Genomic DNA, 16274 nt, shown 5'->3' on the forward strand with positions numbered 1-16274 from the left:
CCCTGCATGAGGACCCTTCCCAGCAGGGGTGGAATAGATGATGCAGTCCTCTTACACTTGACGGTTGGTGACAGAGGTTTCCGTGGGACTCTATAGAGAGCTTGAAATACATTCTCTGAAGTTGAAAACAGAGAAGACTGGTGTTTGACTCATGCTTAGATAGTAAATGAGCACATGTGGCTGGTTATGGGAAGCTACACAGCTGCATTGGGATCTGTCTGTATGCCCAAAGATTCTTTCAACAAAAGATGTATTGGTGTTCTTGTCCATCAGAAGTAGGCCTCACAGAGGAGAAAACTCATGTGGGATTGTTAGGTAGGAAGTTAGAAATTGGCCCATGTGTGTGAGAGGGGCCTAAAGAAACCAGCACATCTGCAGAAGCCCCAGAAGCCCCGCATTTTACATTTCAAAGTCCTGCTCAGACCCTGATAACCTTCCAGGTGGTCCCAGCCCTTCCCCCAAGGAAAGCTCCCAGAATTCTCTCTCCTCAGGACCAAATGGGTTATCTGATAACATGGGGCAATAAAGCCTTCACAGATGCCCTAGGGGGAAGCTCCTTTGCTAGGCACCAGGGCTCCCCAAACCTCTGAAGAATTTGCTAATTTATTCTCCACAGACTCTGTCCTACAGGAGAAGGAGGGGAAGGAAAAATCTGGACATCTTTTCCTTTATAAGCTCCAGCATCAACAAAGGCTGCATGCTCAGCCCTCTGCTCTCTGCTGAGCCACCTGCCAGGCCTGCCCAGGAGTATTCTCTCCATTCAACCATGTAACTTTGCTTTCCCCAGTCTGAGTGACTAGGCACTCTCCCTCTATCCTTTCCATTCTGACAGATGCCCTATCCCCAATAAAACTTTATTATTTTGCTCTCTGTCTCATGCCTGAATTCTTTCTTGCGTGAAGACAAGAACCCCAAGACTTCTCTATGATGACAGGATCATCTTTGGTCCTATGTAACAAGGCTTCTTGGAGGAAGAGGTGAACCTCACAAAAAAGAATCTGGAGGCAAATGCTAGATTCCCTGATGCTGGTAAAGGATTTGCAAGTGTGTCCACCAAACAGATGGCTCTACAGAAGCCAGAGGAGAAGTTTTGCCAGTGGGGCAGTTTACAATAGCTATCTTGAACCATCTTTCAGGGGAAGTAAAGTCTACAAGCCAAGTCAGAGCCTTCTGTCTCTCCAAAGCTTCACTAAGTCCTTCTTTAATCAAGAGGGGCTCAGACATAGTCAGCGTGAAGGTAAAGGGGTTGGGAGTTAAAAAGACTCTGACTTAAATTTCTTGTCCAAAGTCAGACAAGCAAACATTTGTAGATGAGTTGGGGAATAAGGAAGGAAAAGTCTTCAATTTGAATAAAGATTAAGGCATTGATCAATAATTTGGAGTAACATAGTCTAATCACAAAATTGAGGTTGTATTTTGTGAATTAAATCAACTACAGACTTCTTATCTAAAGGTGGGTCATTAGGGCAGGAGAAAATTTACGCCCTTTAAATGCACAAGAGATGAAACCATAGTTATTTCTCTTTGTGTTATGAAATATGATTGTTAAACATCTCTATGACTGGGGTGTCTAGAATAGAAGTAGAATATAATGAGCTTCACTGTAGGGATAAGAAAAGGTACTAAGAGATTTTGTTCAGTTTTCTTCATGTTTCTGGGGAGCAAAAATAAAAGAGTCAGATGCAATTCTGCAATTCTGGGAGCTTTCTTGTTCATTTTGTTAACTGAAACTTTGGATAGAGACTTTGCTTGCTGGGGCATGATTTAGAAAACATTCTGGACCATGCATTTTGGTAGGATGTCATTTTTGCTAGGCAACAAAGATACTGACATTTAAAGGAGTAATAGAGATTAAAAACTAAATTCAACTTGAATAGGACAATCTATCCAGTGTTAAGTTTCCTTGAGTATATCCAAGTTTCATCAGGAGAACCACTGTGCATTGTTCATCCCAGAGTAGGTATCCTAGGTACTGATGTGCACATGTGTCATGGCAGATTGACTCCACAAAAACTCACATACCTGTGGACAGTTATAAGTGCCATAAGAGTGTTGCTGGAGGGGACAGACTTATTCTTTTCCCTGGTTTCAAGGGAATCATTTTTCTAAGCTTCCTGGACTCCCTCCAACAAAAATCATCATCCATACAAAGCTCAAACACTTCCTTACTCTTCCTTCTACAGTGTACGTGATAGCACTGGTTTTTCAATCCAAGCCTTCAGCACTAGGCTCTGTGGGATGAGGACAAGATGTACCAGTTCTTAAAATGATCATTGTTGTCCTGCACTTAAGCCACATCCTCAATATTAGTTTTATCAGGAATAGACATAAATAAAAAGTAATTTGGTATCTCAAATAATACTTAGAGAAGTTTTTGATGTGGCTACAGACTTTCTGCTTTAGTAAGTAGGTTATTCAGAATTTTTACTTCGATGTTTATTGTAGATGTGGCAAGTTATTATTTTAGTGTAGATGATAATATTTTATTGCCAACATCTTGGCCTTGCTGGCCTTAGTAGGTGCTGATTAATGTCTGAGAGACTGTAGTTTGATCTTGGGCTTTACTATATAATCACACAAGCACTGTCAACACCTTTATCATTTGGAGAATGCTTAGTCTGGATTCACCTTAGCAGAGTAATTAATTTGATTAAAAGACAAATGAAAAGTGACCTTTATTGTAAGGAGAATCTGCCTGTCCTAGGTGGAATTGAAAAAGATAACAAAGAACTTATTGAAATGGTTGCTTACTGAAAGGCCAATAATTGAAATATTAAAGCTGTTGTTTGGAGCACTTGGCCTTTAAGAAATGATTTTGTGTGATGGAAGAATATCTAGAAGGAATTGGGGGTGGTGTGAATAGAAGAAAGCTTGAGTTTTATTCCTGGAATAGAAGCAGTGGAAACAGAAAAATAAAGGAAAACCAGCTGTTTAATAGCAGGAAAAGAGAAAAATCTTTAGTAAAAACACTGAGATTTTATGGCATAGAAAAGACAGCTATGAAATAGAAAAATGGGATCCTGAAGACTGGGAGAAGCAGATATTAAAAGGAAGTGGATGTGGGGAGCAAACCGGACTAGACTGAGTTACTGGAATTAAGACTTATTCTATGCATCTGCTCTCCCACAATATGGCGCTGGGAGAGAAGTAAACAGCTTCCGCACAGCTGCCTCCAGTTCAACTAATAAACTGTAGGACTTGCTCCTGATTGGAGGAGAGCAGCGTACTCGGCATGTGGGCAGCCGAGTTAGGATTGGCGGAGGAGGACTATAAAGGAGGAGAGAGACGGCATGCACCAAGAACATCTATGGGGAACATCTAAGGGAACCCGTGCAGCCCCCGAGAGAGCCGGCCGGCGGTGTGCCGCTCCCCTGCGGAAGTGGGGAATGTGGCCAGGGGGAACTGCCCTTCCACGGAGGTGGAAGGGATAGTAGCCAACCCGGGAAGAACCAGCAGCAAACCCGGGGAGGGCCGAGCAGACGAAAGAACAGCGCAGGGTCCTGTGTCGTTCCTCCACGAAGAGGGGGAGCGACAGTGGATACACTGAGATCTGAACAGTGTTCAAAAAAGGAAAGTAGAAAAGCAAAAGATTTTATTTTGCTATTGTAACTGAAGCAAAAAAGAAACATAAGCAAAGGTTAAAAATGAATTTCAGAGAGCAGACTGGATGTCTGAAATGTTTCCCCAAGAGCAGGCAAGATCAGAGAAACTACTGCAAATATGGCCCTTCAGACTATAGATAAAAGAGTTCAGCATGACAGCAGTTGGGAAATGGGAACACCACACCAAGTATACAGAAAATTTTGGCAGACTTAAGAGGGAGAAAATAAAAAGTCAACGAAAAATATTTTACACACTCTTAGGTGACTTTCAAAGTGATAAAATTACTAGAGGTGAAGGTGCATGCATTGCTCGGAGTAGAGGATGCAGTAGAAATTCATGAAACTAGGGAAGATGCTGCAAGGTGCCAGCTTGAGTTTGATGCTGACTTCACTGGAAATTTCCTCCTGGATGGGAATATCTTACCCAGGAAGGTAGGATCAATATGTTTTCTTGAATGATGAAGGCTTTTGGAACATTCAGAAATTTCATATCTACCATATGGGAGAACTCACAAGACAATATTTAGGGAAATACAGTGAAAAATGTGTTTTTGGGCTTTGAAATCCCTGAGCAACTGAAAAACTAAGGATTAATAAATTGCACTAGTTTACTTGGTCAAAGAAAAATCAACTACAGGAGCTATTTGAGCTCTTAGAAACCCAGTTCAAACTCCACTGTAATAGGATTGCCAGGTTTAGGAATTAAAAACAAAGCACACCTGTGATGGCTAAATTTGTCAAGTTTGGCTGGGCTTTATCTGTGAGAATGGTTTTTGAATGAGATTAACATTTAGATCAGTGGATTTGATGTTACACAGATTGCCTTCCATAATGTGGGTGGACCTAATCCAATAAACAGAAGCTATTCAAAGGAAGACTGACCTCTTTCCCTAGAAAGAAGGAATTCAGCTAGCAGACAGGCTTTGAACAGAATCAGCATGCGCTCCTCTCTGGGTCTCCATCCTACCAGTCACCTCTGCAGATCTTGGATGTACTGGCCTCCAAAACCATGCGAGCCAATTCTCTCCCTCTCTCTACTCCCCACCCCCTTTCCTCCACAATTAGTTTTCTTTCTCTTAGGAATCTTGGCTAACACAGACACCAAGTCAGAGCTGAATTTCTGGTAAACAATGAGCACTTTTCAGTATAAATTGCTTTAAATATCATAGTAAAAAATCATTGCTTGTATGAAGTTCAATTTTAAGTGGATATATTGTAATTTATATAGCAACCCTCTTCTGAAAGCAGTGCATTTAAAGGAGAAAGATGGGACACTATGTGTCTGTTTCACTTCTGTGAAATAGATATAGCAGAAAGAGATTCTACGGTTGAGGAAAACAAGTTTCTTGAAAGAGCAGCCTCTTAAGCTCATCAGGTCTCCAGAGGCACATATTTCTGAAATGAGGACAGCTGCTTTAGGTCAGGGACAGGCTGAGTTTAATTCTCCAGATGAAACAGATAAGAATGACAGAATCATACTGGCCTCAGCCGTTCCACAGCAGTGCACAACTCAACAGCCACTGAAACTTCAGGATCCAAGACAGCTGCTTGCCAGACTTTGTAGAAATCACACCATTAGACAAACTCACAGTCAGCCCATCCCTAGTGCTCATGAGGAAAGATCAAATTTTAAAGTTTTGAAAATATTTCATGGGAAAGGAAAACACAGCAAACACTCTGATGATTTGGGTGTTCACCGATGCAAGTTTCTAAACTTTGCAAAAAGCAAAAGCATCTTACCAGAGAGAAAGGATATAGTATGTTTAGGTGACTGTTTCTTTAGATATGGCAATTACATTAGGTCAAAACTAACCTCAAGATGGGAGGGTGCTTCCCCTTGAATTTCAAATGTAGAACTTATGGATTCAACATGACCACTATACTGACATCCTCTTCATCTCCTTGCTCACACATCACCCCAAGAGGCCTGCTCTATTCACACTCCTTAAAATCGCCCTCACCCACAAATACTGCAACTTTGCTCTATTTTAAACCATAGTGTAACTTGCCAGGTTAGTCACTTTGTCTAATGTCTGCTTTCTCCAACTAGAACATCTCTGTTGAGAATCATGCTGTTTTTCTTTTTGGTGTTTTAAATTTGTTAATGTATGTATCAGAGTGCCCCAGAGAAACAGAAGTAATAACAAATCACACACACACAATACATTTGTGTGTGTTTGTATATGAATATAATGAGATTTATTATTAGGAATTGGTTTATACTACTATGGGGGCTGAGATGTTTCCCAGTCTTCCATTTGCAAGTCGGAGACCCAGAAGAGCCCGTGTGCAGTGGGAAGATCTGAGAGAGAACCCATGGTGTATATTCCATCAAGACTTGGAGCCTAACAATCAGGAATGCCCAGCGCAGGAGCAGATTGATATTCTAGCTCATGCAGTCAGACAGACAGGGAATTCAACTTGCCTCAAGCATTTTGTTCAGTTAATACCCTCCTGGACTGGATGGCATCCACCTATGCTGTGTGAGCATATTGGGAGGGGTAGGTTATCTGGTTTCCTCAGTCTATCAATTCAAATACTAACCTCTTCTGGCCCAGTCAAGCATATCACAGTCATACATATCACAGTATGTATCACAAATACCTTGACAAGAGGGGGACAAGGCAGGAATGCGATAAGCATTTGTTGAATAAATTGATGTAATTTGATCATTATTTGAGATGTCAAGATTTGGTTCAGAGTACTCTTGAAGTTGAATTAACACTGATCCTTCTTTCTGCCTTCAATGATCCAAGAAGAACCCATGATAGAAGAGAGATTGATATCTTAGTAGATGCTGTCCTTATAAATGCCTCCTTATTGTCTAAGGGCTTGATGTTTAAGCCCAATGTTTTAAGAGACAACAATTCTAGGGAATATTGGAAGTGGAGATTTTTCTTTTGTCGTCATCTACTTGTATTTTTCATGTGCAGGAATTTCACCAACACCCTTGACTTTTTATTTCTAATTCCTGTTAGGAAGTAGAGATTTACCTGACTCACACATTTGGAGAACTGGACAAGTAATACCCAGTCCCTTTACCCATCTTTCTTTGAGATGGACTTGCTTCAGGAATGAAGCACTACATTAATTCGGTCTTTAATGCTGTAAGCCTTGTAGGAGAGATTCTCCACAAGAGGCGGCTTAAGGTTTTTCTGCATTGCTATGGCTAGTGGATAAGTAATGTCCAATTTTGGAGGATAGTATGAAGAGCCCATTGTTGCCAACCATCTTGACTATGTCCTCCAAACTAGCTTTCATAAAAAACATAGATGATATTTGCTTTCTAAATGCTTGACATCTTGCAAATACCTCAATTATTTCCAAAATTACTCTGGAATACAGAAGTTATGTACTAGATGACTTTAAATACAATCTTAATTTCAACTATATTGTGGCACAAATCAAACTGTACTTTTTATGTCATTCCTTTTTTTTTTTTTTTTTTTGGTAAACCTTCATTAGATGAATGACTACCAAATGTTATTAATGCCAGAGGTAAACACATAAATAACATGATTGGCCTGCCCTTAAAAAAATTTAAAACCCAATGCTGAGGAAACTGACACGCAGACAACAGCATAAAACACAGTGTGGAAACTACTCTTGACATTCTGTGCTAAGTGTTTCAGGAACAGATAGGAGGCAAGTCCTGCTCTCTGCGAAGGAGAGGAAGAGAGGCATCTAGGAAAACTTTGATCCACAAGGGATAAATAACAAGGTAGTTACAACCAAAACTAGAGGAAAGATGTGGAAAGGCCTAAAATCTAATTTGACAAAGTCTTTCATAAAATCATAAATCTAAACCTTGGCAAAAACATGCAACAGGTAAAATTTGCTTTTAAATTCCACCCCCTCCTCTTTCTTTCTTTCTCTCTCCCTCCCTCCCTCCCTCCCTCCCTCCCTCCCTCTCTCTCTCTCTCTCTCTGTTTGTGTAACTCTTTGCAATAAATAAATAAGTCTTAAAAATAAAGAAGAACTAGGTAGGAATGTTCAATTCAGCATTTCTGATATTGCAACATGTGAGTATTAACTTATACTTTCTATTTCTTTGAAAAGTGTGTGTGTGTGTGTGTGTGTGAGAGAGAGAGAGAGAGAGAGAGAGAGCGCGCGCGCAAGAGAGAAAGAGAAAGTGCTGATGATTTCACTCCCTAAACACCTTCAACAGCTGGAGCTGGGTAGGCAGAAGCCAAGAGCCAGGAACTCAATCCAGGTTCCCCATTGAATTCAGGGACCCAAATACTTGAGCCATTATCTGCTACCTCCCAGGGTATGAGTTAGCAGGAGGCATGACTGAAAGCAGAGGTGTGACTTGAACCAGTCAACTCCATTTCAATATAGGATGTGAGCTTCTGAAAGAGTGCTTCAGTCTGCTGCACCAGATGTCCACTCTGAATTTTAAAACTATACATAGATATTATATGCATTTACTTGTATATATTTTACATTTCAAAAGGATTATGTACATTGTAAAAGCATTTAATAATTCTACATGTTTATGGGGTACAGTGTGAAATTTCAAGCTATTTACAGAATGCATACCAGTAAAACAATGACATTTAAAATTTCCATATCCTTATCATTTCTTTATAGTTGGTGCCTTTGAGCTCCTTCCTTAGTTTTTCAAAAAATGTGTAATGGGTTGTTTCCCAGTATTTGGGATCTTATTGATTCTTAATCCCTGATTCATTGACACATACTATATTCAATTCCTGGCGAGAATGGCTTATCAGATTTCTCACCTCCAAGATAGTAAAACTAAAATGAAAACAAAAAACTAAAAGACAGGGTAGTTAAAAAAATAACAGGTTTTATCAGCTGACAACCTGATAAAGAGGAAAGAACTGGCTACATCAGCTGACAACCTGATACAGAGGGAAGTACTTCAGCAGAATTCTATTTTCACACTTCACAACAATGAGAGTTTATAAAACTGTCCTTGAGTCATCAGGAAAAAGGTAAATCATGTTCATTGGTTTCTAAAATTAAGGCAGGACTATGACTGATCAAAAGGATTTTTTACCAAACTGGCTAATATCTGAATATTGTGCCATTTGGAAAGGTAACACTCAATTATATGAAAACAAAATAAGTGTTATCTTTTGAAAATATTAATTGGTTTAGATCAAGTAAAATGTAATACCAGTGCCATAAGGGTAGAATTATATTATTAAAAATTTAAATTTTATAAGGAGTTAAAAAATTCTTCAACTTTTGTTATTATTCAGAGATACTATAGACAGATTTTGTACATATTTGGTCTCCATACTTTTGATTCATGTTAATTCCAAAGAAAAAATTACACCTTTATAAATATTTCTCTATATAAAAAATACATTTTTCTAAATGGTTCATAATCACAATTCTTTAAGGATGAGGATTTGAGGGAGGAAGGGAGACAAGTGTGGCTGTCTTCTTAGAACTGCATCTATGAAATACATGAAATATATTATCTTTAAATCTAAATTGGGGCCGGCGCCGCGGCTCAATAGGCTAATCCTCCGCCTTGCGGCGCCAGCACACCAGGTTCTAGTCCCAGTCGGGGCGCCAGATTCTGTCCCGGTCGCCCCTCTTCCAGGCCAGCCCTCTGCTATGGCCTGGGAGTGCAGTGGAGGATAGCCCAAGTGCTTGCACCCTGCACCCCATGGGAGACCAGGAGAAGCACCTGGCTCCTGCCATCGGATCAGCGCGGTGCGGCCGGCCGCAACTCGCTGGCCGCGGTGGCCATTGGAGGGTGAACCAACAGCAAAGGAAGACCTTTGTCTCTCTCTCTCTCACTGTCCACTCTGCCTGTCAAAACAAAACAAAACAAAACAAAACAAAAAAAACTAAATTGGACTGAATAAAAACTAAATGAAGAGATACCACAATAAAGTTAACGAAAGAAAGAAAGTCTAATAAAAAACATATTTATGAAGATAAATTGAAGGAATATACATTTAGGATGGTATCCTCTAAATGAATTGTTCTCTTCATTGTGAAATGAACTTATTTGTTCCTTGTAACTTTATTCCTGACATTAATAAGTCACTCTAGCTTTCATTTAAATAGTGTTAGCATACTGTATTCATTTTCATTCTTTTGTATTTAACTTTTTTGTGTCTTTGCAGCTAAAGAGCACTTTTATAGGCACTACAGAGTTGGATCTTGTTGTTTCATCCAATCTGCCAAGTTTTGTCTTTTAACTATGACATTTATATCACTTATACTAAATATAATTATTGGTATATTAGGACTTAGGTCTGTAATCTTATTTTTTGTTTTTCTATTTTTTCCCTCAGTTTCTCTCATTTATTTATTTGCCTACCTACAGGTTACTTGAATATGATTTAGTTCAACTTTGATTTATCTGTAATCTTTCTGGGTATACTGTTTTATATAGTTTTCTTAGTGTTGCTGTAAAAAACACCTATGTACCTCAGTACAATCTTCTGGTATTAATGTCATATCATTTCAGGTAAAGCAGAAAACATTACTTTCCAATAAGTCCTTTATTCTCTCTACTTTTAAAATATAATTGTCTGGGGGCCGGCACTGTGGCACAGTGGGTTAATGCCCTAGCCTGAAGCGCCCACATCCCATATGGGCACCGGTTCCAGACCTGGCAGCTCCATTTCAGATCCAGCTCTCTGCTATGGCCTGAGAAAGCAGTAGAAGATGGCCCAAGACCTTGGGTCCCTGCACCCATGTGGGAGACCCAGAAAAAGTTCCTGGCTCCTGGCTTCGGATCAGCGCAGTTCGAGCTGTTGTGGCCAGTTGGGGAATGAACCTTTGGATGGAAGACAATTCTCTTTCTCTCTGCCTTTCCTCTCTGTGTAACTCTTTCAAATAAATAAATAAATCTTTAAAAATATAATTGTCTTATTTTTCTCTATATACATTGTACACTACATTAGATGCTCTTAATGTTTTTGCTTCAATCATCAAAAACTAAGAAAAAGCCTATGAAACTTTCTTTGATTTTTATCCATTCTATTGTTGTTCTTTCCTCACTGAAGGCATGAGTCTTCTGTTATCATTTTCTTGTGTTTGCAGAGTTTTGTTCAGCCATTGATTTGGAGAAGTTTTGTTAGCAACAGATTAATAGTTTTCTTTCATTTGAAAATGATTTTTCTTCTTTTCGATTGTTAAAGTTTGGTTTTGTTGGTACCATGGCTTGGCTATATTCAGTTTCAGTGGTCCCCAGGGTTTCATGTGTTGAAATTTTATCCTCATCATGAGTTATGAAGTAAGGTAGGGACAATCTGACTATAGTAGGTAGAGTGGAACCCTGGGGAAGTGATTACAACCAGATAAGGTAATGAGACTGGACTCTAAGGTTGAATCCAGGTGGCTTTACAGAGAGAGAGAGACACACCCAGAAATACCAACGGGTGTGCGGGTGTGCTTCCTGTTTCTTACTGTGGGATGCTCTGTGTCATCTTGGGAATCTGCCAGCAAGAGGTTGACTTCCTTAGACTTTACATCTTCAGAAATGTGAACCAGAATAAAACTCTTTTATACATAAAGTATCTTCCTTCACATATTTAATTAATGGAAAGCAAGCTAATTCAGTTAAATACAAGATTCAGGATTGACAGGTCTTTTATTTCTTGAAAACTGTGTCATTTTCATCTGACCTCTATGGTTTCTGATGAAAAATCCAGTCATTTGAATTAGCATTTCTTTATAGGCATTGTGTTATTTCTGTCTGGCTGCTTTAAAGATTTTTCTTTATCTTTAATTCTCAGAAATCTAATTATGAAATGTCATGGGATGGTTTCTTCCTTTTTTTTTCTTAGTTTACCTTTGTAGTTCACCCAGGTTATTGAATATCTAGATTTATGTCTTTTGCCAAACTGAGGAAATTTATAATCATTTCTTCTTAAATGGTTTTTTTCAGTCCCAAAGTCTATCTCTTCTCCTGCTATGAATCTGATATTTTATTGTCTTCCCACAAATTTCTCAAACTGTTCTTTTTTGCTTAGTTTATATTCTATTTATTTTTTCAAATTAACTAAACTTTGTGAATTTTCATGTTCATGTAGTCTATCCTCTGCCATTTCACTCTACTAGTGAGCCCATTCCATGGAATTTTAAATTTTGTAATTGGTTTTCAGTTACATAATTTCCTTGTTTTTTTTTTTTTTAATAACTTCTTTTTTCTTAACTTGTCATAAGGGATTATATAATTGTTGAAGCTGGTTCAATTTCTTTGTTAGGTAATTCCAACATCTGATTCATCTTCTATTTGGTTCAGAGGTTTTCTTTCTTAAGATTGTGCTTTTTCTGGCTGGGGTATGATGAGCAATATTCAATTATATCCTAGATATTTTGATTATGTTAAGGAAACTCAATCCTGTTGAGATCTTTTATTCTGACAAACATTTATCCTGTTTAGGTTTAGCATATGAGTTCTGGCCTTTATTGCCAATTACAGTGAGTTTTCTGGTCCCTTGTCATGTGAATGGTGTTCTGGTCTACTTTGCTCTGGTGTCATCTGTCAGGGTTGAAAGTGCTCTTCTCTGGGCTCCTTAACATTGCTGGGTAAGCTACTGGGAAGGCACAGAAGCCCTTTAGCATGGATCTTCTTATGCCACTGGGTAGAGGGTAAGGAGACACATGGTTTAGCTGTTGCCACCATTACCACAAAATAGGTGTCCCCACCAGGTAGTGCAGGGCTGGGACAGCTTGGGGCCTTACTATTATGGTGGTGCAGGTGAATTGAATTTTATGTCAATGAGGATTTTTGAATGGAGGTTAGGCTCTTGATTAGGTCTCTCTTCCCCTTTCCTGGTCTTTTGGACAAACAGAGCAAGCTTCTTTTGATTTCTTTTTCTTTATGCCTATTGACAATGCCAGCCTGCAGGACTTTCTAATGCCTAATCCAGGGATACATGGGAGACAAAAACACAAAATCCAAGAAACATACCTATTATCTTTCTAAAGTCCCAACCTGTCTACCTTCTTTATTCAAGGGTTTTTTAAAATTATTAATTATAGGGGCTGGTGCTGTGGCAAGGCTGTTTAAACTGCCTGCAGTGCCGGGCATCCCATTTGGACCCGGCTTCTCTACTTCGAATCCAGCTCCCTGCTAATATGGGTGCGAAAGCAGTGGAGAACGGTCCATGTGCTTGGGCGCCTGAGCCCACATGGGAGACCTGGAACAAGCTTCTGGTTTCTGGTTTCAGATTGGCCCAGCCTCAGCTGGGCCCTTTTCCCCCTCTTTATCATTACATCTTTCAAATGTTCAAATGTTCAGAGCTTCCTTTTTTTTTTTTTTTTTAAATCATGGCCTGTTGGATAGTTTCCAGAGGATTTAGTTGCTCTTGGGAGAGAACAGCAAGGAAAGGTGAATCTATTTAATCTGTTGCAGATTTGGAAATTTGACCTTTTATCCTTCCCATTCATCCTCCTTTCCTTTCTCTTCCATTCTCCTCTATCAGATTATTATGGTATAATTTCAATTTTGAAGTAATTAACTCCTTCACTCATTTCTCATTCATTATGAAATATTTATAAATACCTCCTCAGTGTCAGCAATACTGCTATGACTTGTTTATGTAGTAGTAAACAAAACAGAGTTCTTGCTTCTCAAAAAGCTGATGATTCCAAAATATTTATATGGGTATATCTCATTTAACTGATTTTGTATGGTATACCAGAGACATCTTACCTAAAATTGACTAAAATGTGTACCAAATACTTAAAAAAATCTTCCTAATTCTCAAAAGAAATTGATAAGATAGTCTCGAGTCTTTTACGAAAAAAATGAATGTCCATGGTCCTGCAGCTGGTCACATTAAATGTCACATTAGAGCATAAAGTCTTTTATGTGTCTCTAGAGTTAATAGTGCTAACTACCATGCTATGTTGCTTCCATTATGGAATACATAGTGGGTTTTCTCCTCAGGGAATTCACATTGGTCTGTAAGAGGGAAAGGAGTAGTGCTTATTATACTAACATGGGATAATGACTACCGCTCAGGAAGAGAATAAAATTGTGGAGATTTTGTGTTTCAATTAATGAAAGCTAGTAACATAAGTAACCATTACATTATGTACACTACTAGGTACATATTATTACTTTAATGTATTTACCTTACATTAGACAACAATAAGACTTGACTATGGAATATGCCTATTGTTAGTCTTTTGTAGAGAAGATGATTTAGTATCATTCTGCAGCAACTCCTATGATGTATGCTTGTGGTTTTCAAACTTGCATTTGCATCAAAATCCCCTGTAGGGTCCTGTTCTAAGAGTTATTGATTCAATATTTGCGCATTGCAGCCCAAGAATTTGCATTTCTAAGTTTCCAGGGACTGCTACTGGTGATCTGGAGACTACATTATGAGAAGCAGTTGCTCCGATCAGAATTCAGAAATCTTTGTCCATAAGGTACTAGGTAAATAATTCTGGCTTTGTGGGCTGTGTGATTTCTATCACAAAGTCTCTACTCAGTACAAAGGCATTTGTATGCAATGCCTAAATAAGTGATTACTATTTCTGTGGTTTGAGGATGTCCCTAAAAGTTCCTGTACTGGAATTTTAATTATTCACTATAGTAGTGCTGGGCAGTGGAGTCTAAGAGGGGTGTTTGGTTCATGAGTTGGGGATCTCTTATAAATGGATTAATGCCTTTTTTATGGGAGTGGGTTCTTGCTCTCACAGGACTGGATTAGAGAAAGTTCACCCCTCTGTGTTCTCACTTCCAAATGCATCTACCTACCTTTGTGCTTTGCACCATGGAAGAAGCAACACCAACCCTTAGCAGATGAAGCTGCTCAATCTTGAACTTTTCAACCTCTAGAATTCTTAACCATAATAAGGGTGTTCCCCTTATAGACTACCCAGTCTCAAGTATTCTTTAATAGCAATATAAAGTGAACTATAACAGCCATGTTATAAAACCTTATTTTTAGAAATAGGCATCAGGATGGATTTTATCAATAAACCATATTGGCCAATCCTTGGCCTAGAACAACTCACTAATAAAAGTCTGAAAAGTCACTTTGTTTATTTTAAATAGCCACTATTTTGTAACCACCTGCAAATATAGTCCCCCAAAATCCTTTCTAAGTTGTAAAATAAAATCTGTAAAACTATAACAGAAACCAAGGTGATTGTGCTAAACCAGCATAGAGGAGAAACCACAGAGTTTCCAATGAACCCAATGAAAGAAGATACCTTTTTTCATGCATTTGTGACTTATAATGGTTTTTGGTTTAAAACCCCATTAACTTTGTATTCATTTTCAAATTTTAGTTTTAATTGGATATTGTTTCAGTTTTGGAGGATATAGAGATACTAATTAAAAGAAGGCTAATATTATGTTGAAATGGCATAGATGTTATAACTTAAGGGTATCTATCGACTTTACAATAACACAGAACAAAATGAATACACTTTGCTTGCCATGAGTGTACCCAGATATAATGTATTTTGTCTTTACCCAGAACTGTGTACTTGAACTAATTTAAAATATCAATATAATCTTAAACATCCAGTAAACCATATAGTTCAGTGAACCTATTAAATTAGGCTTATCCTTAAAAAAAAAAATAAATTCCTATTGATGGACAAAATTAAGATAAATTTTTGTCATAATGGATTGTGATTTAGTTCTCTGAAAATAATCAGATGCAAACACTATGAGGAAAGTTAGTATTGCAATTCCTCTTATACAGTGTGAATATTAAAAGTTTCCAAAAATCTACAATGTCACAGACTATGAATATGCAAATACAGTGTTTACAGAAAATTATATATTCTCACATATAGTAATTTAAGGATGAACTAAAACAAATTTATGGTCAGATACATCACATCCACGTTTCAAGACTCTTAAATTTGTTTAAATCAAGTGTTTCAATTTGAAAGACAAGTACAAATTTTACCCAGATAACTATTCTATAGTCTAATAAAATAGTTTACAGGAGTCCTCTGTCTGAAAAAATGCTAAAGGAGCATTGTGGTCAAATGGAAAATCTTGATTTTAAACACATTTCAAAAGTTTCTTTATTTCAGGCCTTCTTAGAACTATTAATATACACACACACACCATGTGGTGAATTGTGTAGCCAAGTTTCTCATCTCATTTGAACATAGAACCCAAATATCTTTACAGCATCTGGAAGTACAAGTAGAATCTTCTGTAAAAAAAAAAGTGTTCTAAACACTCACATTCAGGCAATATAAATTAATTTACTTCTAAAAACCAGCTGAATTAAACACATTTATTGAATATCTCTATTGTTTGACTAAACATGTACATGTTAACACTTTCAGTTCACTATGCTACTCACCCAAAGCTCACTAGAACACAGTTAACCCTATTAAACATACTTACACTCCTCCTCAGGCCTCTTCCGAAGTGCTGCACGAACCTCCTTACAGGGACTTCTCTGATATTGGGGGGGATTTCTTCCCCTTATTAGGTTCTCCATCCTGTAAAACAAAATGAAAAGAGTACTTTAAAACAAAAACCTTGATGAAGTCATCAAGTTAAATGGTCTAAATATGGGGTCACAAATTCAAGTACCTACAAAAGTTTGACAGATATCGCCATTAGGATTATCGGACAAGGAGTAAAATGACAGGAGTGGGTGTCAGATCAAGCTTGGAATCCTGGTTTGGGACTGGCTCAGCCTGGTTATTGCATGCGGTTTGGGAGTGAACCAGAAGATGAAA

The 16274-nt window shown here is 38.2% G+C and overlaps 1 protein-coding gene across 14 annotated transcripts in view; it reads right to left on the reverse strand.

Moving 5' to 3' along the window:
* LRRC7 (leucine rich repeat containing 7) overlaps nt 1–16274 on the reverse strand; it is a 586672-nt gene that overhangs the window by 448281 nt on the left and 122117 nt on the right. For all 14 annotated transcript variants that reach the window (XM_051857607.2, XM_051857612.2, XM_051857606.2 and 11 more), the window contains exon 2: nt 15934–16031. In XM_051857607.2, coding sequence (XP_051713567.1) covers nt 15934–16031 — 98 coding nt within the window. The remainder of the gene's footprint in view (nt 1–15933; nt 16032–16274) is intronic.

The sequence above is a fragment of the Oryctolagus cuniculus genome, chromosome 7, assembly GCF_964237555.1.
Source record: "Oryctolagus cuniculus chromosome 7, mOryCun1.1, whole genome shotgun sequence".
In the NCBI taxonomy this organism is placed as follows: domain Eukaryota; kingdom Metazoa; phylum Chordata; class Mammalia; order Lagomorpha; family Leporidae; genus Oryctolagus; species Oryctolagus cuniculus.